Consider the following 26,044-nt stretch of genomic DNA (forward strand, 5'->3'; position numbering starts at 1 on the left):
GGATCCTCCCCGTGCGGCTGCGAGTTCGCCGCCGATAAAAAGTCGCGTGCCGCCGATAGCAAAGTTGTGCAGCAACGTACACCGCAAAAGGGCAAGGCCAGGCCGCCGCACACATGGGGCCAGATTTTTCGTTCGCTTTTTCAGCCTTGAGCGGATTGCGGGATTCATGGTGTCAACAAAGCTTGCCCGTAGCAGACGGCTGTGTGAGCAGCGCAATAGCGGAAGTACGTCACATCATGGGAGGGAATGCTCGCTCGCCGTCAACAGCGGAGAGTAAGTCGAAAGGAGGAGGAAACGCAGCGCGACGATAATGCGCGGTTTTTGATTTACGATTTGTCAGCTAATACTCATCGATTCAACAAAATTCTTGCGGGAGGAGATTGCTAATACATTGCTTTATTTGGTTACATGTACATCCACGCATCGGCGGAATGTATTTCAGGACCCCTTTAATGCAAAAACTGATATTGGGAAGCTAGAGACGGTGTAAAACTTAGCTTCAGTTTTAAGAAATACAATGTAGACCATTTATAGCGTACATAACCCCTTATAGTGCGGGACCAGATATAACACGGGTTTTTGTGACCACCGCTTTGCCTCCCATAGAACTCAATAATGCATTAGCATGCCACTTAAAACGCAGCTCGGGCATCATTTTAGGGCCGCAAGAAAGAGAAAAAAAAAAGCGCGCGCTCCATGCTCTCCTCTAACCTAGACACAGAAAAGAAAAAAATAGGCACCCTTTCATTCACACGTTCCATTTGCACCCACATGAGATAACCACAACTGCCTTTGCTTGACGCACCTCGGAAGATGGCAAGCCCACCTCCCTATCCCCGCGCACGCGCGTGGCAGGTTGTTTCTATTAAAACATTGTGCAGATGAGCAACCGCCCTTTCTCTCTTTTCAAACATCTGGGGATAGTAAGCCGCCACCCAGAGGTTTCCACTATCTGCATGTTGTGCTGATAAGCAACTGCCTTCGGCAACCCTAACCCAAACTGGGGTGTTAAAAAAAAAAAAAACCCTAATAAAAAATATTTTGCTTGCATTCTTATCCCATTCCTCACGGCATCCACGCAGCTGTGCTCACTCATAGCACAGACAAAAGGTGCACTCGCGGTTTGTAATACCGTACAGCAGCTTCTAAGACCCTGCAGCAGCGGCCGATATTTAAAAAAAAGAAAAAAAGAAAAGAAAAGAATACCGCGCCTGTTTTTAAAAAGTGTTTGTTTGCGTGATGATAAACAAAGAATGATTGAAAAGCAGACTGTGATGTGGTTGGATTTGCAAATGTTTTTCTTACAATGCGGTGCTGCTTATAGTGCGGATTTTCACGGCTCCCACGGCATATGTTATAAGCAGTCTACACCGTACTCAGAAGCTGTTGGTGTGCTGAGAGCTAAACGTAGCCTGAGCCGGGATTCACTTCAGCAACGTAGGCATGTGCTCAAAGTACAGTGTAGACCGCTTATAACGTATGTCGCGGGAGCCGCAAAAATCCGCACTATAAGCGGTACCGCACTATAACCAAAACGTGCGCGAATTCAACCAAATCGCCACCTAACTCTCAAGTCATCCTAAATTTTTTATCACCCAAACGCACAGCGCCTAAAAACGAAGGAAGGGTCTTTATTTCGTATTATTTTTAACATCAGCCGCTGCTGCCGGGTCTCACACATTGCAAAAGCGCGGTCTTACAAACGGCGAGTGCGGCTTTAACTTCCGTTGTGTTTGTGTTTTGAAAGACCATGGCTGCGTTTTTTGCGTCTATGAAGATGCCGCAGGACATGATAAGAAAGGCCAGCGGGATTTTTTTTTTTTTTTACCCCACCTTGCGTTCACGATGCCGAAGGCGGCTGCTTATCAGCGCAACGTACTGGTGGTGGAAATCTTCGCGCGGCTCGCTTGTTCGGGAAGAGCGGTGGCTTATCTGCACAACGTTCTAAAGCGTGAACCGCATGGAGCGATTTCTCGCGAAAACGTGCAGCGCACGCCGCAAGCGCGGCGACGCCGGCGCGTAAACTGACGTAATGTGTGCGGCGCGGTAAGAGGCGGCAACATGGCGTCGGCACGGGCCGTGAAGCCGTGCAGGCAGCTCCAGCGAGCACTTCTAACCGCTCGCTGAAATGCCGCACGAGGCGCAAGCGAGGATACTCATGCAAGAAAAGAGCTGATAATGTGACCGAAAAAGTGGAATACAGACTGCCATCCACGCTGCTTGTGAAAGCGCCCATCAAAAAATACCGCGGCGGTAAGCCTAAACTAAAGTCCCTTCATCTGATCGAGGGACTTTAGCCTAAACACCTTTGGCGCGGCTAACCGGCTCGGAGCGCTTCGAATCTCCCGCCATTAGGTGCGCGTCTTTCCATTGGTGCAAGTCGTCAGGCTCCTCCCACTGCCACGCGAAGAAGCCACCGCGAGCGCGGAATCGTAGACGCGAGTATGAAAAAAACGCACGCGCAACGCCGATGTGCGAAAACGGGCCATGCGGTTCACGATTAATAGAAATAACTTGCCACGCGCGAACGGGGAGCCGGTCGCTATCTTCCGAGGTGCATCAAGCAAGGACAGCTGTGGTTATCACGTACGCGCGAACTAAAGGGTGCCTATTTTTTGCTTCTGTGTCGAAGTTAGAGAGCAAGGGGTGCGCGCTGCGTCAGATGGCCGATTTCATCATTTCTTTTTTTCTTTTGCTACCCTAAAACGATGCCCCCTGCGCCGATCGATGAGCAGACCCGCCGAAAAACCGCACTATAAACGGTATGGTGCTTCGGCCAACCGCATCTTAAGCGGTATGCTTATGCATTGAGGTCTATGGGAGCCAAACCGGTGGTCACGAAAACCCGCGTTATATCCGGTCCCGCACTATAAGCGGTTACGTTATAAATGGTCTACACTGTACATAATTTTACTATACTTGGATAAACAAAAGGCCAGATAAAAAGGCCAGACTACTGTAGGTCTGATCACTGCAGTATATAAAAAAAAATAACTCTTAAAAACATGCAAAACAAAAAAAAACCATTAGCAAATAAAATAAGTTACCAAATCATACCGTGTCAATCATGTCCTGTCCAAAGGTGGATTTTTGTGGGGGTTTTTTTTGTTGGCCTGGCTCTGGTTTACCTTAATGCCTTGGAGCATTTGCCGCCATTTTCCGTGGAGTTTATTCTCTGTCCCTCCCTGTTTGCCCGCTTTTAACGCAGGACGACTTTCCAATCTCTCCCCTCTCCCTGCAGAGCCTTTGAAAAGGCGCTCTAGGCCAAATGATAAATATAAATATGTACGTCATGACAGCAAGCATTATCAGCTTTTTGCACATCACTGAAAAGTGTACAGCTGACCTAGTCAACTGCGCATGTAAAAACATTTTTGCCCACCAAACCTCACACGCCTCAAAGAATGCCACCAGAGAGTGATTCTGCAATTTCCCAAATCGCAAGTGCCATTGCCAGGTGTATTTTCCACCCGGCATAAAACAGTAAACTAGCATTTCAGGTTGAGCTTTTGCTTTTTTCCCCCTTAGCATCGAGGGAGAGAGCATGCTCACTGTTTTTCCCCGTTATCAAAGAACGGGGGAGGAAGTCCCCTTGTTAGCTCCTCTGGACTCACCTTCTGTGCCTCGAATGGGGAGTTTGGTGAGTGGTGGAAGCGGTTCTTCCCCGGCCGCCGCTGGGGCGATTCCTCCTCCCAGCTGTGACCCCGGTGTGCATGCACTTGCTGTGGCTGGCCGGAGATGACTCTAGGCCGGCTGCTCATCACCTGCCACGGTAGGGGAGGGAGACACGGGAGAAGGAGTCAGATGCAATCAAGCATTTACGTTTAACGGCATACAGTCGAGGCTACTTGTGACAATACTGTTTATAAAGAATACATTGGATAACTGTAGCACCATGCACTTTTGTATGCGCTCTTCTTACAATGCTCCAGTGCCGCGATATTGGATATAACGAATGAATCCGGCTACAGTGTGCATTGAAAATGCGAGCTGCAGCTGGCTCTCTGCGGCGACTGTGCTGGTGGCATGTGCTGCAGGTCACAATGCCCCTCGCATTCCATCCCTTCCACCTTTTAGAAAACGAGTCGACTGCGCCGATTACGAGGAAGCGCGGGGAGGAGGAGAGCAGTTTTGCTTCCGAACCACCCTCCCGCTCGCGCGTTCGCTTGTAGCGCTGGTAGTGTCATGCGTGCGCTGCTTTTGAAAGTTGAATTTGACTGGGTGCCTCTTCAACTGCCTCCATTTTTCTGCGGAAGGCACGTCAGGGGTGTTTTGGAAACGTTGAGTGCCTCACTGAGGAGGCGATCGCTGCGCGGATATATGCTGCGGACAGCAGTGACAGTGACGACCCAGATGACGCAGTTGGGCACCCTACTCAGGTAGTGTCTTCACAGGAAGCCCAACGCATGATACAGTCCCTCAGGAACTTTGTTTCCACCAAGGACCTTTCGCCGCTTCCGCTCAGCTAGGTGAAGCACTTATAGATGCTCTTGAAAAATATGTGCACCAGCTTCGCGTGCAGCAAACAAAGCTGCTTGACTATGGCTTCTTATCTGCAGTAGTAGTACGACCTTGCTTGCATGCGAATAAAATGGTAAAAATAAAGACGCACCTCAGTGCACCCTCAAGCATAATCATATCGCTAACACTATCGTCTCGGCAGCCCGCAGGTGCGCTAAGCCTACCTCTGTCTCAGGGCGGTCCTCACAACAAGATGCTGCCAGACACACAGAAAATTGTATTCTAGGCACTTTCTAATAGTACCGCAAGTACTTCCTTTCGCTTATGGATAAACATATTTACTTCATTTTTATGCTGCGCGAGGCCTTTGCCACTCCTTGCATGAACATGTGCCTTTGCACTGTGATGAGCGTGCCAAGCAGACGACTCATGACGCCCAGCCAATCAAACTGTGCCCTCCAGTCACATGCAGGCAGTAGCCAATCACGCAGCACGTTCCGTCTTTTTTCTACCCCCGTTTTACTTACAACCAATGGACGAAACGAAGCAGTTCTGGTAGGGAATTGAAAAACGAAAAGGCACACTTTTGAATGAGACCAAGATGGATGCCACAGCGCATGTAAAACCCGAGCGGTGAGTCGTCGAAAAAATGCTATTTTCGCGTCGTATCTTGGCAGATTTTAGCGGCCTTTGGGGCTATAAATTGATATTATGGCTAAAATACGTACTCCAAAATCAGGATATTTGGCTGACCGGAAGAAAAACAGCTTTACTTTCCAAAAATAGTCAATTTTGAACAATCAATTTCTTTTTTTTTTTTTTGCCAAAGTTTGGGATTCTAAGACCCGTGTCCTCCCCTTAGACAATGCCACCATGGTGTCCGTTTCCTACCTGCGGGTACGAGCCCGGGGTGTCCAGCTGCTGCTGACGCCGGGCAGGCACTTGGTAGAGCTGCATGCTGCGCTGGCTGCGGTTGCCGTATGTCAGGTTCACCAGGAACAGGGTGGACAGGCGGTAGCCGCGATCCACCGAGCAGCGAAGGGGCAGGCCACCCGGGAAGGGCTCGTCAAAGAGCACCTCGCACATCTGCGGCTCGTTCTCCTCTTCTGCACGCACGACAAGAACAAGAAGATGATGGTGCACCCTCCGCACGCAACACTACGGCCTGTGTTGGATGAAGTTCCACACCATCTTTCAAAACGACTCGCCCCGGTGGCTCAGTGGCTAAGGCTGAACCACCGCTGAGCCAGTGGCTGCTGAGCCCAAGTACGCAGGTTTGATCCTCGCCGCGGTGGCAGCTTTTCTCAGATGGAGGCAAAAAGTGAGAACGCCCGTGTGTCGCGATTTCGGCACATGTTAAAGATCCCCAGGTGGTCAAACTTAATCCAGAGCCCCCCACTACAGTGCACCTCAGGTGTAGCTGTGACACATTAAAAAACCCCAAAATTTGAAAATGGCTGAAACAACACAATGACCAAAGCATTGCACCATCACAGGTGACACATGGGGTGTTGGGTGAACATTAAGCTTAACAATGCGCAGAGAAGAACACGCAGTTCACACGTATTCAAAGAAAGTCTTTGAAATAACACTCACACACCTACAACTGCTTGGGCCCTTTCTCTTTCTCTCTCCCCTCCCCCCTTTCCTATAATTTTTGCCCTTATTACGCACCAAGCCAAAACCATGCCCAGAGGGGAAGGAAGGGGAACACTCACTGGGCAGGAAGCCAATGATGGTTCCTCGGTAGCCCAGGGGAACTGCAAAGTTTTCCCGCACGTTGACCACCCGGTCGAACATATGGTACGTGGCGCCGTCGTCGGGTGCCACCCATCCCAACTGGAGGCCCGGCCGGAACAGGTGCTTGGGGTGCACGTCCAGAATCACCTCTTGCGGCGGCAGCTTCGCCTGAGGAGGTTCCACAGACAATGCAGCAGCTGCCCAACTCACGATCAGTGCCAAGAGGCACCAAAAGCGGCCCCCACGCTCGAAGCATACCTTGGACTTGTCAACGGTCTCCTCGATGGCCTGGACGACACCTTCGTCGAGCAGCACAGCCCCGCTCTTGACTCGAGGCACCTGGGAGCACTCCTGCTCTTTGATCCACTTGGCTACCTCCCTCACCTCCTCCTTCCTGGTTTGGGGCAGAGACGACAGTTACGGCCACAACCTAACCTTATCTTTTGGGGCACAGTTTCTAGACTAAAGGGCTAGCAACTAGCTCCAAGTAACTTTCACACAAGGCAGACCACACGAATCATCCCACCCACTGCCAAGTCAACACTCAGCAGACATATTGCGAAGCCCATTCCGTTGCTTACGCCCACTTCAAAGTGCATATTTTAGAAGAACATGCCCACTAGAACAAAAACTGAAACAAGCCACCTCCTTGCAGCAGCCCCAACATTGTTACTGTCACTGCGAGACGGCTTCGCACCGCTCTTCAGCTGATGTCCCCCAGTAAGCAACCAAACTGATATCAGAGCTTATGCTAGTCGACGTTTAAATGCAAAAAGAAACTCACCCGACCCCCTTCGGGTAGAGGTCTTCGACAGCAATTTTGTCCTGCGTCATGAACGGGAGAAGCCTTTGCACGAAACTGAGGTATCTGCGGAAAACGGAAGATCACAATTACCGCAATTACAATCACACGGATGCGGTCGGAGAAGGGGGTACAGGTTCCAACTGGATCAGAGGCTGCACTTACTGCTCGACATACTTCTGCAGAACCTCCAAACACTTGCTTGAGTACTGCCAACTCTCGTTGGTTTTCCTTGAGTAGCCGGGTATCTGCATGTTCAAGAGATAACTGTTTAGCACGCGTGTTATGTGTAATCTCAGCCTAATGCACAAGTGGCAATACATTATCGAACGGCTAACACCGAGTTTATTTTTGACAGCCTGGTTCCAGTAATAATGTAATTCAACACAATGGCATATAAACTTTACATCGAAGGACTTTACATCCCATACAAAGAAACCTCTCTACATGCTGTACACACATTCCTAGAGCCTTAATAAAGTGCAATGGGAGGGTGCATGCTTGCACGCACAACATAGCAAAAAACAAGAGCTTGCACTTTGTTTTGTTTTACTTGGGAATGTCTCATTTAGAGTTTGATAGATAAGACTCCTCTCATTTCATAAATCGGAGTATTCTTTTCTTGCTGATGTCTCTACATGCTGTACACACATTCCTAGAGCCTTAATAAAGTGCAATGGGAGGGTGCATGCTTGCACGCACAACATAGCAAAAAACAAGAGCTTGCACTTTGTTTTGTTTTACTTGGGAATGTCTCATTTAGAGTTTGATAGATAAGACTCCTCTCATTTCATAAATCGGAGTATTCTTTTCTTGCTGATGTGCCTTCAGCTACCTCAACTGCCAGTCTTGCTCTGTCGCCAGACCTGCCAATGTTGCATAAAAAACGGTACTTAAACTTAACACCCACCGTCAATTTCCCCCTCATCAGAAGCCGGCATATGTCAGAAGGGCTACATTTCTCTACTTTTTCAGCCAGCACAGCAATACACTCACATAAACACACTCAAACTACCCTATAGTGTCCCTCTGCCATTTCCACATTTCAAGCGGCAAAGTACTATACGCACAAGTATGCGCGATACAAGCATGCCACTACAGCCAAGAAAAACCACGGGGCATACCTCCTCGCAGGTCTTGTTGAACTTGAGGTTGAGGCCAACGTTGATGAGGGAGGCCGATTCCGCCTCCTTGCTGTTCATCTGGACAAACACCGTGCCCGTGATGCGGGACACAAACTGGGCGTTCACGCCAAGCTGCTGCGACAGCTGGTGAGCACTCATGTAGTGCACTCGGTGCAAGTTCTGAAAGGAGTTTGAGGAAAGCAACGACTTAAGTGGAAACCCTTTCGGTGGGGGGAACACTTGGCTCTCTGCAAACCGCATTTTTCGATAAGTTATAGGTGTTTTTCTCTCGCCTCAGCAAATTTTGCGTTTGGGGAATAGAAACTAGGGTCACATTATCACAGTGGTACACTTGTCTTGAGGACTAAAAATTTGCAAAAAAATTCGGTATTAATTTTATTTGCACCCTGCAGGTCCCAAAGAATGTACCTGCAAAATATTGCATCTGTACCATAAGTATTACAACACTGTCGCCCTTTGAAGTTGCCTAAATGACCATTTTTCCCTACACTTCCACAGTTTGTGCCTTGTTTTCTCTGAGCCTTTTTTTTTTCCCCCACGAGGTCAACTGTCCCCTGGGTACAATATTCAGGATGTACTGGTTAGATTTGTATCATTTTTGCTGCATTTGAATGCTTATGAACTGAACAGTGCAATAAAACCACAAAAATATGAATATCTTTTTGCTAGCACAAAATATAACACAGTTAGATTTACGAAAACATTGGTAATTGATGACCTGACATTTCACAAGTTTACAGTGGCTTGCAGAAGCAACGCTAAAATTACTGCTGTGGTATAGTTGCACCCCCTGGTCCTTCTAGAACACAACGGGATAAAATGTATTCGAATATTTCATAGGTAGATAATAAAAAAATTGCCCTGAATAGAATGGCATAACATGTTGCACAACTTTGAACTTAAACCACGTAGACGAAAACTGGCTGCATATATGAGCTCACAATGTTATTAAAATACGCTTCATGTGTATATCTCAAGCGCATAGGTTAAAAAATAACAAAAATGTCCTCAAGACCAGTGCACCCCCCTTAATAACATTGAGACCAGCTCAAATCAGCAAAATTTTAGCACTCAAACAGCACTTTCCTGCAACTCATGACCCTCGCCTTACAAATACGACAGTCCCCATTTTGATCTCATTGGAAAGAGCATCTTTTTGCCATCCATTTTTTGCTGTGGATGTGTATTTTTCTTCGTTGGTTCGCCAAAAAACAAGTATATAAAAAGAAGAAAAAGCAGCCACAATTTGAGATGGGAGTTATCTCTCGTATTACGAGTTCTATTCCCATGATTGCTTCTTTCAAAGAAATATAACCACTGGAGTGTGTGCACGGCAACTAGGATACATCCAACTGCTGTTAGATAAATACTACAATGTAATTGCAAAACTAATCTATCGTCTTGGGTTGAGAAAGTGAGTTTTATGTAAAAGTTGGTCTAGAACATCCATTCATTCTTGCTTGGTTGTGTTCCCTCATCATTGTTAGACCATTCTAGCATGTTAGCCTTTCCATATGCTGTTCATTGTTTTGCAATTCCCCAGTTCAAATCCCCGCTAGTGCATGTTTTTTTTTGTTTCTTTTTAAGTTGATTTATTTGTTTTGGGGCAATGTTTTCTTTACTGAGTTCACCCTTTTTGCGCTGTTACGTTCACTGCTCCATGAGCGAGTTTGCAGAATGCATCCAGACTGACACTGACGCGCTGGCGAGTTCTCGTTGGCATGGGGATGCCATAAGCACCAACTACTTGCAGACACAGTCCCAAGTCAGCCGACCCTTGGCCTGGTGTGAGCACGCCTCTCCCGATACAGGCACGCGCCAGGTAAGCCCCAAAGGTGGGGGAAAAGCGCATTGCATTTGAGCATCTTCGGTGACGCGTAGGACATTCATCCACTGAGTTTGCCACTGCACGCCCAGGTACCCTCAAAGAACGGCAGAGACGAGTGCTCACCTGTTCGTTCCGGATGACACCGGCCAGGTTTGGCTCCACAGGCACCACAAACTTGACCAGGACACGTCCTTGCTTGTCGGCTGGCTCAGCATCCACAACCTTTTAGAAAGGGGAGGGGGAGCTATTGGTTCAACACGCTCAATGTTTCAGGCATAAAATGGCTCTCAAATAGAATGAGCGCATACCAAGCAAAACATGGTAGTTATTTCACCGAAATTGAAACTGTGATCTACAGCGACAGGACATTTCAAATGACTGAAGGAAAAAAATATATATAAAGGAAAAACGGCCACCCACCTTTCCCTGGCAGCCGTAATGAGGGTGGCCAACCATGAAGCAGTGTGAGCCAGTGGGGAACAGTTCTGGGATGGTCTTGCACTCCACAAAGTCCGGCGCATGTTCCGTTATGTTCTGCACCAATAAAAAGAAGAAAAAGAAAACTGAAGTTAAGGTGCTGTGCCTCCCCCCCCGTGCCAGCAATCTCTGACTGCAGATCTAAAGTATGCTAACAGGAGTGGTCGGTGCGATTCAACTTCCATACTCTTGGCGCGACACATTTCGCGTAGGAACTGCTTTTTAGGCTAAAAAATGGACGTCATCTTGACCCTACGCACAAAATCTATGTACAGTAAAATCTCGGTGACACGAATTTCACGGGGTCGCATGATACGTTCATATCAGCTGAAATTCATCCGAACTTCGTACCTTCAAAACACGTGAAATCAAGAAAAAATGAATTCATTTATGGAAGAAAAATTTTTATTATCTGTCTGGTTTTTCTTAGCAAAATCGTCAACGATCACCTTTTGGAAGGCGTATAAGTGCGTGCACGTGACCTCCTGAATGCTCTCGCGTGCCACTGACTGCCTCGAGCGTGTCGAGTGCAAGGAGCACTTCAGCCATCAAAGGTTGCCCGTGACGGCTGCTGCTGTGGCCTTCATTGCTGCAGGGGTCCTCTCCCTCATCCCTGCTGGTCAAAACAACAGGCTACGATGTGGCCAGCTCTACAGCAATGTCCTCCCCCGTACGCAATCCACATGTCACAAGGTCGTTGTCGACACTGACAAAATCGCAAGTGGCAACTCCCAGTTCGCTACAATTTCCACTTCTAACAAGGTCTTCATATGGAGCAAGTTCACATGGTCTTCATATGGAGCTCTTGTGCAAGGTCTTCATATGGCTTGCCAAAGCCACATTTCACAAGAGTTAGCGATTGTAGTCTGCGAAACGTGATTCCAGCTCATAAAAATGAAGTTTTTCACATCTAGGAAGCTGGTGTTCAGCTACATGCCTGTCTGCCCCAACTTCACTAGCAGACGATGCACCAAGAGGTTTTTCAAATGGTACTCGCTGTTTCGAATAATGCCCGTGTCCAACGGTTGTAAGTGGTCCATCGTATTTGGAGGCACAAAAATGAGGTTGACGTTTCCGAGGACGGCATCTTTCGGGTGAGAGGCGCACTGATCCAAGATCAAACATGTTTTCACTCCCCCCTTTGCAGTCGAGGTCAGTCAAAAACAGGCTGAACACGGCGGACGTCATTCAGACCATGCGGTTGGCCTTGTAAATGCAAGGCAAAGAAGGGCCAGCCACACTAAAGCAGCAAGATTTCTGATAGCGACCAATAATTGTCAGCTGCATCTTTTCAGTGCCATCCAAACTGCAGCAAAGCAAAACTGATCCACTGCTTACTCTTTTGGCCACCTTGGCACACTTTGCCTTCAAAATAAAGGCTCTTGTTTGTCAGGCAACAAACTCTAGAAGAGACCGGCTTCATTTGCGTTGAACACATCCTGTGGCTCGCATCCAGCGAGGAGTGAAGGCAGGGTGGTCCCTATCCAGTCATTCACCGCAACCTCGTCCACTTTTTCCCTTACCCATTCACAGACTCATAAACGAGTCCATGCCCCACCCTAAATTGGCGGACCCAACCACCGGAGCCTTGAAAATTGCTCATTCCAAGCGAGAGTGCAACGTCTTCAGCCTTCTCATGTAGCATCTTGCCGTCGAAGTACACTCCCACTGCCGTCACCTCCTTGAACCGAGTTAATAAAACTTCCTCAATCTGCACATGTGCAGTTTTTTCCTTGTTCAGCAATGACACTAAATCGCTGCCCATTTTTCGTCATTTAGTTACGCTGACCGACAATCGTGCACAGAGTGGACAGTGCCAAACCTTACTCCTGGGCAAGGTCTGTTTGTTTCCTTTTCGCATATGTGTCCACCGCATGAGACTTTCTAACTTCGCTGTGAATGACACAGACTTTTGCTTTCGCAGCCTACTGGTGATAAACAGATAAAACTTCCAGGAACAGGCAAACGACGTGCAAGCATTGGAAATGGTATAAAGGAGAGCCGGCAGTGTGCGCGATGCACGTAAAGAAAGGGGGAAAAAAAAGGAAATAAAGAAACAGGGTTCGCATAACATGGCGTAGAGGGAAACCGGCAGGCTTTCTTTCGTAAGCTGGCTGGCTGACACGCTCTCAAACGCTTCCTACCTTCTTCCCCCTAAACGAGCAAAGCATGGTCCGGTACATTCTGTCCATGGAGATCCACAATCCAGTCACTCTCCTGGCTCAACCCCACAACCGCTGTTGCTAACGCATTCGTATGATCTGCAGCGGCACTCCAACACGTTTGGAACGGCCGTTTTCCCCATTGCAAGCAATGTATTTCAGCCGGGGAATGTTACAAATTCGTATCCCACCGAAATTCATACGGTGATCATATCACCAAGATTTTACTGAAAATGCAGAATGTCAGGCAGCTCAGTGTGCCTAACTATATACACCATGCACCACTTCAGGAGGGAGTGGCATGTTAAGGAAAGAGTGGCATAGCAACTGGAAGCGGGGAACTCTTTTCTTGCAACACTTTTTGTATGTGGCAAAAGTCGAGAATAAATACAAGTTCATCAAAGGGAGAGAGGAAGAGCAATGCATGCTCAAATGCACACAGCCTTACACACTAACAGTGGAAACAATAAGCCATAAAGGTGGACTAGCACAGGCTTTGTGACACCAAACAGCTGGCGTAGGCTGCAGTCATGCCAAGGGAGAAAAAATTCCAATGACAATATCCTGCCGGATTTTGTCCCGACATGCTTTTCTCCAGCTAAAGCCCCCGGTACACTGACTTTAGGAAACAGTGCTGCTCATGGTTCAGTGGCTTTAATCAAACAATGGGACAGCTGCTTGCTTACCTTGACGATGGACTGCAGTGCAAAGGGCACGCTGAACTCGGACCACTGCTTCTCGAACGTGATGCGACCCTTGCTGGAGCACACGTACCTGGTGGCAGAAATGAAAACAAAAGGGGGGAAGGGGGGGGGTCAAGGTGAGCCCTTACACCTCTTGGGTACAATCTGCCATGTTTTCGAGCAGTGACAACATTCCCACATATCAAAAGCCATGGAAAAGGAACACCATACCAATAACAATAGCAAACACAATTTTCCCAGTAATGCTTCGGGTAACACTCCTTGCTTTTTTTTTTTTTTATCCCATTTTGTCAACTCTAAGCACCGCACCACATTTTCCACCCCCCTTTTTTCCGCAATTACAGGGCTCGAAGTGAGAAGCGGTGTGCAAGATAGTAAATGTACTATGTAACATAACAATCTCGATTTTTTTTAAAATACCTCTTTCGCATACAACTGGAAAATGGTGCATTTATTCACAGGGTGCTCAGAATTGAGAAAACACGCTGAACACTGCAAGCTGCAAAACTCTGTAAGTAGCGATTTTACGGTATTTCACATAAAAACGGAAGCAACCAAATTACAAATAATTTCTCTTCAAGTATGTTTATCGTCATTTAATTGCCATGATTAATGAAGCCAGCAACAATACAACAGCTGCTGGATGTTTACTAAAATTGTGAAGCCCACATTTCCTAGCTTCAATTCACAGGTGATTACGAACATATTTTGAAAAAAAAAATAAGGGTGAAGTTGCTTGCTGGGAAATTGTTGTACACAAGAATGAATGAATGAAGGACATTTATTAAGATGGGGGAGGCCACATGGCCGTAGTTGGGGAAGGGGAAGAAGGAAGGAGGGGGAGGTGATCACTCAATCGTTAGAGATGACTTGTTGGAGATACTTAATCAGTGATTTCTTTGGGAGGGGGATTGTAGACCCCACAAGAAACGTTATCTAGAATGCCATGTATTGCTTGTGGTTTCACACTTGCTAAGCTTTATGGCGGAATGTTCTCCTCCGCAACACAATTGCTCAGCAAGCATTAACACTGATGTACTTAACATCAACTTGCTTACTTCTGTTCGGATTCAATTGGTTGGTCAATTTGACCAATCCAATCAAGTCCATAGACCCATCCAATTCCCTTCCCCTTAGACTTTTTCTATCTTCCCCTCACCATTCTCCATCCACTCTCACTTGCCTCTCTCACTGCACTAGCGCTGCTTCACGGAATTCACCAGTTAATTAAACTTTTCATTTGATGCAACCAACTCAATAATGCAAAATTAGTGCAACCAATTCACAATGCAACTAATGTCATTACTAAATAAGGCAAACAATTTTCCGACAGTAAGTAGGTAAATGGTTGCTGATATTGCTGTTTCATAGCTAAAGTGTATTTCCGTGAGTTACAGTAGAGATAAAGATATGATAGGTGTAGCATTAAGGGACATGAGGAGAGCGGAGTGGGTCAGGGAACAAACGCGTATTAAGGTCATATTAGTAGAAATTAAGAAGAAATGGGCGTGGGCAAGGCATGTAATGTGAAGGCCTGATAACCATTGGCCATTAAGGGGGGACACTGGTCTTAAAACAACTTCTTTTAATTTTCAAGTAAACTCTGTAAAACTTGCCAGCCTTGCTGTTTTTTTTCCACTGATTTCAAATATGCCATTATTTTTTCAGATGGTCAATTAGTATCAAGATAATTAGAGATAATTCGCCATTTTTGGTCCAACGATAGACAAGACAGTTGGTCATAAAACTGTTATCTTTATATTTTCCAATAGTACTATGAACCTTGATGAGTGCAATAATCGAAGAAGTTTTTTGATGCATCACTTGGAACAAATTTTACAGCTCATTAAACTTTGGTGGCACCAGTGGCAAAGAACCATTTTGAGTGCCCATTTCATACACTGAAGTTTAGTGAGCCGTAAAATTAGTTCCAAGTGATGCATAAAAAAAACTGCTTTGATTATTGCACTCATCAGGGTTCATAGTATTGCAAAATATAAAGATTACAGTTTTATGACCAACCCTGTTCTGTCTATTGTTTGACCAAGAATGGCTAATTATCTCCAATTATTTTGGTACTAATTGACGAGCTGAAAAATAATCACATAGTATTTGAAATCAATGGGAAAAAAGCAGCAAGACTGGCAAGTTTCACAAGGTTTACTTGAAAATTAAAAGAAGTTGTTTGAAGACCAGCGTCCCCCCCCCCCCCTTACAGGAGCCATGAAGAGAAAATGCAAGTTGATTTTTTTCGAAAGATTTCGTGTTTTATAGTGCCCCCAGTGCTTGTCCGGATACAAACGGTGCTTTATTCACTGAGAAATTAAACGATTTAGGTAAAAATTTTGATTTTCCCACTCAATCGTGCGTTTTCGTGGTCCCAAGTGACATCACAGGAACCGACCGCTCTGCAGCCTAGAGTTCCTTCATTCACGCACCCGCCGTACAGGGTAGAGACACGTATACGCTGGCGCCGCCATTTTCGGTCGCTCGCTCGCCGCCGAAGCAAGTCATTGTGTCAAAACCGCGCTAAAATTATCGCCGCAACGCGGTTTACTGAAGAAGTTTGAATCATATTGTCTGTTTCGCGTTGCTAGGTCTCGTGGGAAACGAAAAGAATAACGCGTTGAGCCCGTTGGCCCAATTGCGGCGGCACGGGACCGTTCAAAGGTTGTCTCCACCCTGTACAGCGGTGTTGGTTTGTTCCCGCGTTTCTTTACGTTCTGTAACCTAGATGGCGCCACCATACCGTGCCAAGCAATTGGTTTGTTTTTGCCCGCATTTAAACCTGACTTGTTTTTGTTCTGGGAGAAAATATTCGTTCCCTGAAACAGTGCTCGCTCGACAAATGGGGTCACGTAAGACACCGTTGCTTGCGTCAATCGGCCAGTGTCGTCTGAGACAACCCCAAGCCCCGTAGTGCTGTGCAGCTAAACCAAACCATGCTGTGCGCAGTACGAACCGCAGAACGCATCAGTACTTCTATGTTTACATGTGCTTTCGTAACTTCCACTGTTTGTCCCATCATTCTTATTGCTTTGTAAAGAATGTGCCCTAAATTTAAGCGCAAATCGCTCGTTCGTCTAGTTTGTAAGCTCTACCTAATTTGCGTCTGCTTCTGCCAGCCTCCGCCAATCGCAGAGCTTAGCTCATGTGACATCATAGGTTCTGTTGCGGGAAATGAGCTGGTGGGTCGCATGACCATTCCCGTTTTTCCTAATTATGTAGCTTATTTGAGCGAAGTTTACATTAAAAGTGGTGTCAGTATGATTCTAACGAGACAATCTTTTGAATGAACCAAACTTGTGTTTTCTCTTCATGACTCCTTTAAGGGCAACAGAGTGGATCCCTAGAGAAGGCAAGCGTGGCAGGGGGCGGCAGAAAGTTAGGTGGGCAGATGAGATCAAGAAGTTTGCAAGGATAAATTGGTCGCAGTTAGCACAGGACCAGGATAATTGAAGATCCATGGGAGAGGCCTTCGCCCTGCAGTGGGAGTAGGCAGGCTGATGATGGTGATGATGATGACAGTAGAGACAAAACCTAGTTAACTGCAAAGTTGTTCAGCTTACTAAAGTGGACAACTATTAAAAGAGTAAAGCTCAGGCAGCCATTCGAAGCAAGCCAAAAACCTTGTGAGCAAGAATAAGTAGACACTACGCATCCTTACCTCCGACCTGTCAAAGTTTTGCACTCAACCAGCACATCGATGTCGTCGAACTTCACACCGTAGCGACCCAGGCTCCTGGGAAAAAAGCACACGATAGCATCAACAAGGTGACGGTCACAATGCCTGTGTGACTGCCTATCACAACAGTGCACACGCAAGCAACTTGCTCGAATGCCTCCCAAACTTCTTCCTTCTGCTGCAGCATGTCAGCCCTCAGCTCCACAAATCGCCATTGCAGTCGATCCCCATCAGCAGCTGTCCCAGAGAGCAGCAAGTTATATAGCAAAGCCAGGTTTTGCTGTTAATGCCTCAGCTTTCTGGCGGTGGGTTTGCACCTTCCCTCGCCACTGTGCCTCTTTGGACAACACGTGCAAAAGCAAAGGGGGAGGGGGAAGCACTCAACTTTTGAAAAACAATGATATTGTGCACTGCGAAGCAAGCTGCGTTCACTACGACGTGGTACTGGTTGTGCAGCATTTAAAACCATACAGGGACACAATAAATGCCTATACCATTTAACTGCGTCAATGCAAAGTGCAAGCATAATACAGTCAAACCCCGCTACAACGAACTCCGGTTCAACGAAATTTCCGCTTCAATGAAATATTTCTAATTCCCTCTCAGCTAGCCATAGAATTCAATGCAACAAAGTACTTGCCACAATGAACCATTCGTCTCGATTGTTTTCAATTATCTGAAATTTTTGCTCAGTGGGGCTGGATTCGAACATTTATTTCACGCCAAAATAAGCATAACGCCACGCCAAACATCTGCAGCTTTTTATACATCCAGGGCGCTTAGTTTCACTGAAAACATGCACTGTGCGCCCATGCCACCACCCATAAACAAAAACAAACTCTGTGGACACCATTGTTTGCTGGTGATAATAATGTGGCTGGCTGACTTTACATGAGGTGCAGGCCCGAACTGCCAAGCCGGAGCTACAGCCAACCCGTATCCGGCCGAAATCGCACGAATGTGCCCTCCTGGTGGTGCACTGTCGTGTATGCATTGTGAGCAGCTATCACTGCAGTTTTCCTCGTACCGATCTTCAAAGACAAAAGCAAAATTAATGTTTTCGTGTTTGGTCTTAACCCCCCCCCCATCATCCTTTAATTGTGAGCATGCACTTGCAATAAATGCAAGCGCGTGCGGTGTGCCTGCCAAGGTCAGATGCTGCTGAGCCTAGTCATAGGATATGATAACGGGCCTAGTGTAATCTGCTAGTAATTAACTTGGTAGATATGCCTGTCACACAGCAATATGTTTTCAGACTGCATTTCCTCGCTCCCTCCCTCCCTCGCCATAACACTTTCTTTCTGTGCGGGTAAAAAACATAACCACTGGTGCCTCTGTTAACACACCATAACTGCGTGTCGCTCCTTTTTCTAAATGTTGCATTATGCGGTCAACAAAGCAGATAATATACGGGGCTATTTTTCTCGCCCTTCCGTGGTGTGTAGGGGCAGATTTCGCCTCAACGAATTTTCCACTTTAACGAAATTTTTCGCACGTCCCGTCAATTTTGTTGCAGCGGGATTTGACTGCCCTCCGGTTCATTATTTCTTCTTCTGTGAACCGCAGCGGCGTTCAATTGAAACTGCGGCGCCTGAATAGATTCATCAGCTCTAGTTGACTCTAGAATGGAAGAATATCCGTACTTGTCCCTGATGGCATCGATCTTCAGTTCGAAGATTTCTTGTTCCTTGCTGTTCAGCGACTCCTGAGAAATGCTGTTGCTGCTTTTCCCTTGCTTACTGGTGTCCAAGAAGAACCTGCAAGAACAGCGACACAGAGGTAAGATTGGATGACCGTAGCGTTTACACAAGCGGCATCATTTGGCGTACATGTGTACAATAAAACTTCAATTCCAATTCGAAAGCAATTGATACTTTGGGTCTTTGAATTTGGGTTCACTTTGGGTTCACTTTGAACCCAAAGTGAACATTTTAACGTAAGAGACCCTGAAAACTCTACAACCTTGCATTAAATTGCAAATCAACCAATTTCAAGTTATCAGGGTTCCTTCCTCCCCTGGATCAATGTGGATGCAACGGATGACTTCCGCTAATCCTGAATTATTAGAAGAAAGGGCCTTGATATTTATTTAATTTCAGTTACTGTACAAGAAGGATGCACATTTAGAATACCCAAAGCAGTAGCTCACAAACTCGGATAATCAGCAGGACCTGCATTCTGAAGTGAATACGCTTATTTCCTATGTCGTTTTCCTTCGGCTAGGCCAGCAGTGATGTTAAAAAAAAAAAAAGGGATTTGACACAGAGCGTGCATGTGTACCCTTCAGGCTTTTCCACTGATCGCACCATCGTCAACCTTTAGACTTTTAAATACCTTTGAATCAATGAGGGATTTAAGGCTAAGCAATACTTCATGCATGGATTAGCTCCCTCTGACCTAGAACATGTGCCAACAACACGACGAACGAGTACAATAAAATAAAAGCCTACGTCCACAGAACACCCACAACATTTAGGCAGAGTAAAAACAATTTGGACGTTAGTTTCCTACGCAAAGGTTGATCCACTTGTGACACTTATTTTGTGATAAAATATGTCACAAGAACAGAATGCATTTCCACCCTCCCTTAAATCCACTTCATTTCCACGGTTCGTACACACTTCAAAGGCAAAGGTCCAAGGGCAAAGGTTCAAGGGCAAAACCTCTGCATCTGTCACCAACTCATGGGCCTTGCACGCGATTGCTGGGTTCGCATGCATGGGTCATGCACTCATGCAAAGCACCAGGTTTTCCTTAACACTTTTGTGACCGTCCCTATTCCCATTGATAATACGTTATCGATGAATACAAATTCAAATTTTGGCGCTCTCCGAGCGTTTCTGGACAGCTAACGCCATCCGAATGGTAAAAGAGGAAATACTTCATCAGTTTAGCTTTCGAGTTTCTTTTCTCTGCCGCGGGGGGGATTTTTAAAGGTCCTCCGTGGTTGGGCGCACGTGGTTTCGGTGGCAGCGTCGATGCCGCTCGCCGATGCTCCAGGGGAACGTCAAATTTCGACCGATTCCGATGAATCTGAGCTGTAATTTCTGGCTGATGGTAGCAGCACAGACGCAAAGACGACTTCGATTCGTCAGACTTCAGTACGGACGACAAAAGTGCATCCAACCACCCCCGAACGTCAGCAGGTATCCGCCGGCAAGTTTTGCTTTCTCCTTGGGTCGTTCTATCGCTGCTGCGCATTGATGTAAACATATCCGGCCTGTTCTAAAGGTCACAGCTCTTATCTGCAGGGTGTCGACTTCGTTCAGGCGAGACCAATTGGCGCCGACCGCACATCGGAGCCAACCTTTGTTTCAGAGCGTCGAAAAACTGCTTTGCACAGTGGCAGGATAGGCAACTAGTGCTTCTATTTTTCCATGTCTGTAAATAACTTTTGTACTTACAGAGCTCGTATTTGCAGTATTATTCTATGAGGGCCTTTTATTCAAAGTGTATATTTAAATGTTTACCCTCTGCAAAGTAGCACTGATGTTTTCATCATTTTTTTTTCTTTTTGTTGCTTTTTTGTTTTGATAATTTTTTTTATAATATTCGTAATAAATCTGTCGTTTGAAGTTAATACTGTTGGAAAGCCCTATCCTTCCTCTATCATTTCAAACCTTACACTTTAGCCTCAGTCATTTTCTGTGGCAGGAAAAAAAAATATTTCTTAGACTACCCAGAGACAACCGATTTTTCTGTGGTCACAAAAAGTGTTAAAGGAACTACGGCCTGCTGCTTCACGTTGCCATTGCGCTTCACAATCTGCTCACAGCTTTTTAGCGCAGACTCTCCCACTGATGAAATGTCAAACGTTTTTCCGATTGGTCAGAATTTTGAACGACTCCCACTCGTAGGGCCTGGCGAAACCCCGTGGGTACGGGTCCGTGCTCAGCCACGGCTACTGAAAGTGCAGTACTTGGGCACAGCGAACGTCAACTATGTCGGTACATAGCTGCCATATGCCGCGTAAAAGCAAACACACAGGGAGAAGAACATGAGATGCAGCAAACAAGCAACAAGCCAGTGTCCATAGGCTACGATGGAAGAACTACAGGAGAAGGCAAACAGAAGCCGGATTCCGTGAGATTGGATCACGAAACGGATTGTATTGAAAAGTTCGTGCTCCAAGTGTTGCTTTGTGCTTAAAATTAACAAAACTACACTGGATGTATTGTAATTTTTCACTGAAACCTGATGGTCGTAACATTTTCATTACATTAATTAAAAACTTTAAACGCTTTAAATTCTTGTGAAAAGACAAAGCAACGGATTATCCTCGTGAAAACTAAGCGTTTTCAAGGACTGCTAAATATTTCCACGACTTTCAAGTTTTTTAAGGACCTGCGCTAACCTTGAATACTGTGAAGTGTTGCCTTCAGACTCTGCATACCAGTGCAATCGTCCTCCCTAGTCGCTAGAATGTTCTTATGCCCAAACAAGTGAGCCAAGAAACTCAAACATTCACACACTTGGGCCAATTTTAAATCAGAAGTTTCACGAAACTGCCCCACAAAACACTGGCCAGTGAAAAAACAGATGAGACGCTAAGCAGACCTTTTCAAAGCTCGGCTAGTTTATCAGCTGCCTCCTTTTTGGGGCTTTTTTTTTCTTTCTGAATGTTTGAAAGTGAAAGTCGGCAGCATGGTGGAAGCCTGATTTGCAGGGTTTGATAAATACTGAATGCAATGCACCGTGACCTAAACTTCACACTCAAAACAGCCAAAGCCGGTGCATTACTCAAAGCAGCCACAACTTTTCTGTTTCAGATATGCGACCGCATTGTTTCATCCACAAACTGTACCACGCAAATGCGCACACGATAGCACACACACCTTAACAGGCCCAATCCAGCAAAAGAAGCCCATTACCTCTCCTCTCTGTTGGACAGCTCCACAACGAGGGCTTCAAGCAAGTGAGGCCAGTGAACGTGAACACACTTGCCCAAAAGCTCTGTAGCAATGTCCTTCAGCGACTGCAAGAGAAAAATTGGTGTGGTTAAATATGCCGTCAAATGACACTGGCACCACAGCGCGGTTTCTCTTGACGGAAGTGACATAAAAAGTAAGCTTTACCTGATGAGCTCTCTAGCCGAAGCATGAAGCCTTGTTTACAGGTGTTAGAAACCATGACGAGAAAGGAGAGGTGGTCCCTGAGGCATACCGCATGAATCCCCACCATTGTATGGCGTTTTATCCTGTCTCATCCTGGCTTCATTTATTTGTTTATCTAATTAGTTTGTTGATTTTTTTCATACTGTCAACTTCAGGAGAACTATTTTCCATGTACCGTGCACTATGAAAGCGCTGGGCATGTAGACCGAGCGCCCTTAAGGCTAATATCCCAGAAACAAAACCCCAGAAATCGAATCTGCAGATTAAAATGTCAAGAAATATGAAGGGAAAAGAAAATGGAATGGTAAGGCACTCATGGAGCTCTATAAACGAGCTTCCGAAAGAAGTGTGTGCTGCCAAGACAATGATTAAATAAAAAATTAAATCCGTTCCACTCAATGTGAAAGCTGTCGGAATTGCAGAGCAGTGGTTTGCCATAATGGGCTGTAGCGCCATTATCCGCTCACTGCTACCACCCCATGCAATTCAAATTTCCCACCTTCGCAGTGCTCGCGCGCTCCCTGCCTGAAACAGCACCAGCGGGAGCTCTGTTCTTTTAGATGTGACGGCATCTCATTCACTCGCCTTGTCCCTCCATACGGCATTGTCGTTGTCCGTCCACACCCTTCCCCCATTCTCCTCGCTGCACGAGCTGCGCTCTCCGCCGCTCACCCCCCTCTCCTCTCTGATAGCGAACACTCTCTCGCGAGGGGAATTGGATTGGATTCGATTGGATTGGCTTGGATTGGATTAAAGTGGATTGTGTTGGATTTTGTTGCGTCATAGCTGCGCAACGTTGCGTCATAGCCGCGGCAAGGGGTTCACGGCACGTTTGACGCGATGGGAGAATCAACCTGACGGAAACAACAACGGAACCCCCTATGCATCGCATCTACAAAGGGGTTCCCACGAGGGGAGGTGGGAGTAATTTTTTTTTGTGCTTGCTTTTCCTCCGGCATGTGCCGGCATTGCACTGCCACTTTTTTTTTTTTCGGTTAAAAAAAACGAACCCAACAAGCGCTTCTAAGTAAATGAACTGTCGGTTAATAATTACGTGCATGTTGCCTCAAATGTACCTACAGTTTTCTTTGCGCTAAACAATGGGGAGATGTATGACAAGTGCCAGCGGTTCACGAGTTTCGAACGGTTATGACTACATAAACCACTTGGTTTTCGAAGCCTCTGTGGGACGCTGCTACAACGGGACTCCGCTACGACGGAACGCCGCGGGGCTCTACTTGGGTCCAGCAAGCGAGCTATGACGACAAGGCAGGCCCCTAAAGTGCTCTCCACTTAAAAGACTCTACACTGACCCTGCCTTACCCTGCGTCACACCAGAAAGGAGCAACATAATTACGGGGAGGGAAAGGCGTTGCACTCACCCGTTCCTCTTTGTTCACTATGGTGATGATCATGCTCTCGTTCCTGGTAAGGGACTGGAAGACCTTGATGCCCTCCTTGCCCATCCTGCCCTGCATGGACAGAAGAAGCATCTCCTTCAGCTTCTCCGTGCAAATGCAAGCGAGTTCTCAAAACACAGGGTTCATGCCGGTTTATTTGACAAAAATTCGAGGGTTTTCAGGGACTTTCGAGGCTCTCTGTGTGGATTTTCAAGGACCTCATTGTCTGCTAAAAAACTATCCGAGACCGATGCTCAGGGTAAAATTGAGGCTTAAAGTATTGAGAAATCGGCGGAAAACGGGACCACTGATGGAGCCAAAGTTTCAACAAGGGCTCACATTCAGGCAAGTCCCCTTGTCAAAATGATGGCTCCAGCGACATTTCCTTCTTCGACAATTTCTCATCATTGTTTGTTAGAGCTACACGGCCAAGCACTTTCAGTGTACTACATAATGCAAACCTTTATTCACTAAGAAAGATCAACCAAGTGAAAATCCTCACTCAGTCCTTACATAGCCTCATGTTGCTTTTATGCTAATTACAAAGGAAAATTCCAGAAATTCAAGGATTTTTAAGGTTCCCTAGAAATTCCAGGGCTTTTGAGGCCTTGAAAAGAAGCTTTTCAAATTCAAGGGTTTTCAGGGTTTTCAAGGATTCGCAGGAACCCTGAAATGTACCAAAGAAGATAGAAAGCCTTTTGAAGTCTTGACTCTGCCCTTGAGCCTACAAAATGCTGCAGCCTCAAAGGTCCAGTGTGTCCAATTACGACGGCACTACATAGGCGCAAGGCTATGCGAAAGAATTATGCTGCAACCTTCAATCCCTACTGAACAATTGCAGTCCTTAAAGCACACACTCATATTTCCAAACGTATCACACACACCATGAAAAGCAGAATACAAGCCAGCCACTTCCAGCTCACTGATTGATTGTAGGGTTTAATGTGCTGACACAATGCAGGCGATGAGGCACGCCGTACCCTAGTGGAGGGCTGCGGATTAATTTTGACCACCTGGGGATCTTTAACGTGCGCCGAAATCTTGTACACACCGGCGTTTTCGCTTTTCGCCTCCATCAGAAAAGCGGTTGTCGCGGCCGGGAATCGAACCCGAGCCTTTTCCAAGGCAAGTCTGCGGAGCACTGGACGTAATATCAGAGGCTGCAGTTCCTTCACTCACTATACAGGGCTTTTTTTTTCTCTCTCTCTTGTTCCTCTTCAATTTTGCCCACAACCCTGTTGCCTGGCCTTCCAAACTGTAATAGACATCAAGAGGTGGTACTCCCAGGAGAAGAAGAAGAACGCGCTTAGGGTGCAACATGCAGCCGCTTACGGTGTACTCGAGGTGCTTGAAGGTTGGAAATCCCGGGAAGTAGACGTCCAGTTTGCTTCCCTCAAGGAGGCCCTTCCTGATCTTGGCTATGGGCAGCCGAAAGGCCGCTGCATCCACCTCCACCACCCTGCAACGCAACAGGATGCGTTTATAAACTGCTTGCACACTTCCCAAACATTTGCAATGCGTGGCAACAAAGCCACACAAGTAAGCCTGACAACTCAAAATTTCAGCTTGCACTGACGAAACAAAATGACACAATGCTCTCATGGAGGGATGAGGAGCACAATATGGTGTACAATCAAAGAAGAAGAGAGTTTTACTAGGAGTTTCCAGGGCAACAAGGAATTTTGTAATCCACCCCCCTTTAACACACATACGCACGGACGAACACTTGCACAAAAAGGACTCTGAATAGGCAAGGCATAGAGAGACCAGACAAGCATCCTTGCATAGTTTTTTTTCTTTGATCGTCTCGTCCAACAAAGTACTTCCACCTTCTGATGCCTGAATATGCAGAGAACAAAACTGAGCATTATCAAGCCTAATATCAGCCACAGATAAGTTGAACAGCGAAATCAGTGCACTAGCTACTTTCTCACTAAATTATTGGCTTTACATCATTCTGCACGTGCTCCAAGACAACTAGCTGTCCCAGTTGGTATTTTCCAACCTGTTCTCACTTTTAAATAATGCATGCTGCAATAATTCGTTTGATACAGAAGTTAAAAATGAGTGGACTTCATTTACTGTCTTATTTTGGCCTTATTATCACTACTGCAAGAATTTTTTTTGTTTGGTTGCTTTTTAATGGTTCATTTTCGATTTGAGCCCTCTTCACTGCAAAATGCACATATGATGCGGCCCCAGGGCCAGACAGTTTAGAGACTTCCCCTCCTATCCCCTACTCCAAAACAAAGTGCCTATTAGAAACCAGCCAACCTCCGAGTCACTAGACGTTGTAGTATACACGCAAGAATTTGCAGCGCTGTAAGCTTTGGAAAATAACGTGCCTTGCACCCCCTTCTCTCCGTTTGCCGTACTCTTCACCCGGTCAAATAATCCTTTGCAACCTTTACTTTTGACTTAAATCGGCGCTACACACCCCATTTCAATCTCGACTGGGAAAGTGTTATTTCAGTGTGCTAGATGGCCTTAAAAAAAAAAGAGAAGAGAGAGAGGAGAACGAACGAA

General features: G+C 46.3%; 1 protein-coding gene across 2 annotated transcripts in view; it reads right to left on the bottom strand.

Moving 5' to 3' along the window:
- Pcm (5'-3' exoribonuclease pacman) overlaps positions 1 to 26,044 on the bottom strand; it is a 74,036-nt gene that overhangs the window by 23,165 nt on the left and 24,827 nt on the right. For both annotated transcript variants that reach the window (XM_077677442.1, XM_077677441.1), the window contains exons 17-31: positions 24,851 to 24,977; positions 23,501 to 23,590; positions 21,876 to 21,979; positions 18,648 to 18,761; positions 16,987 to 17,061; positions 13,302 to 13,389; positions 10,397 to 10,510; positions 10,100 to 10,198; positions 8,128 to 8,307; positions 7,169 to 7,251; positions 6,986 to 7,069; positions 6,460 to 6,595; positions 6,180 to 6,369; positions 5,353 to 5,567; positions 3,615 to 3,764 (exon numbers count right to left, since the gene is read on the bottom strand). In XM_077677442.1, the coding sequence (XP_077533568.1) occupies positions 3,615 to 3,764; positions 5,353 to 5,567; positions 6,180 to 6,369; positions 6,460 to 6,595; positions 6,986 to 7,069; positions 7,169 to 7,251; positions 8,128 to 8,307; positions 10,100 to 10,198; positions 10,397 to 10,510; positions 13,302 to 13,389; positions 16,987 to 17,061; positions 18,648 to 18,761; positions 21,876 to 21,979; positions 23,501 to 23,590; positions 24,851 to 24,977 (1,849 nt within the window). The remainder of the gene's footprint in view (positions 1 to 3,614; positions 3,765 to 5,352; positions 5,568 to 6,179; positions 6,370 to 6,459; positions 6,596 to 6,985; positions 7,070 to 7,168; positions 7,252 to 8,127; positions 8,308 to 10,099; positions 10,199 to 10,396; positions 10,511 to 13,301; positions 13,390 to 16,986; positions 17,062 to 18,647; positions 18,762 to 21,875; positions 21,980 to 23,500; positions 23,591 to 24,850; positions 24,978 to 26,044) is intronic.

This window comes from Haemaphysalis longicornis, unplaced genomic scaffold (genome assembly GCF_048455015.1).
Source record: "Haemaphysalis longicornis isolate Haplotype H1 unplaced genomic scaffold, Haemaphysalis longicornis Haplotype H1 scaffold_7, whole genome shotgun sequence".
In the NCBI taxonomy this organism is placed as follows: domain Eukaryota; kingdom Metazoa; phylum Arthropoda; class Arachnida; order Ixodida; family Ixodidae; genus Haemaphysalis; species Haemaphysalis longicornis.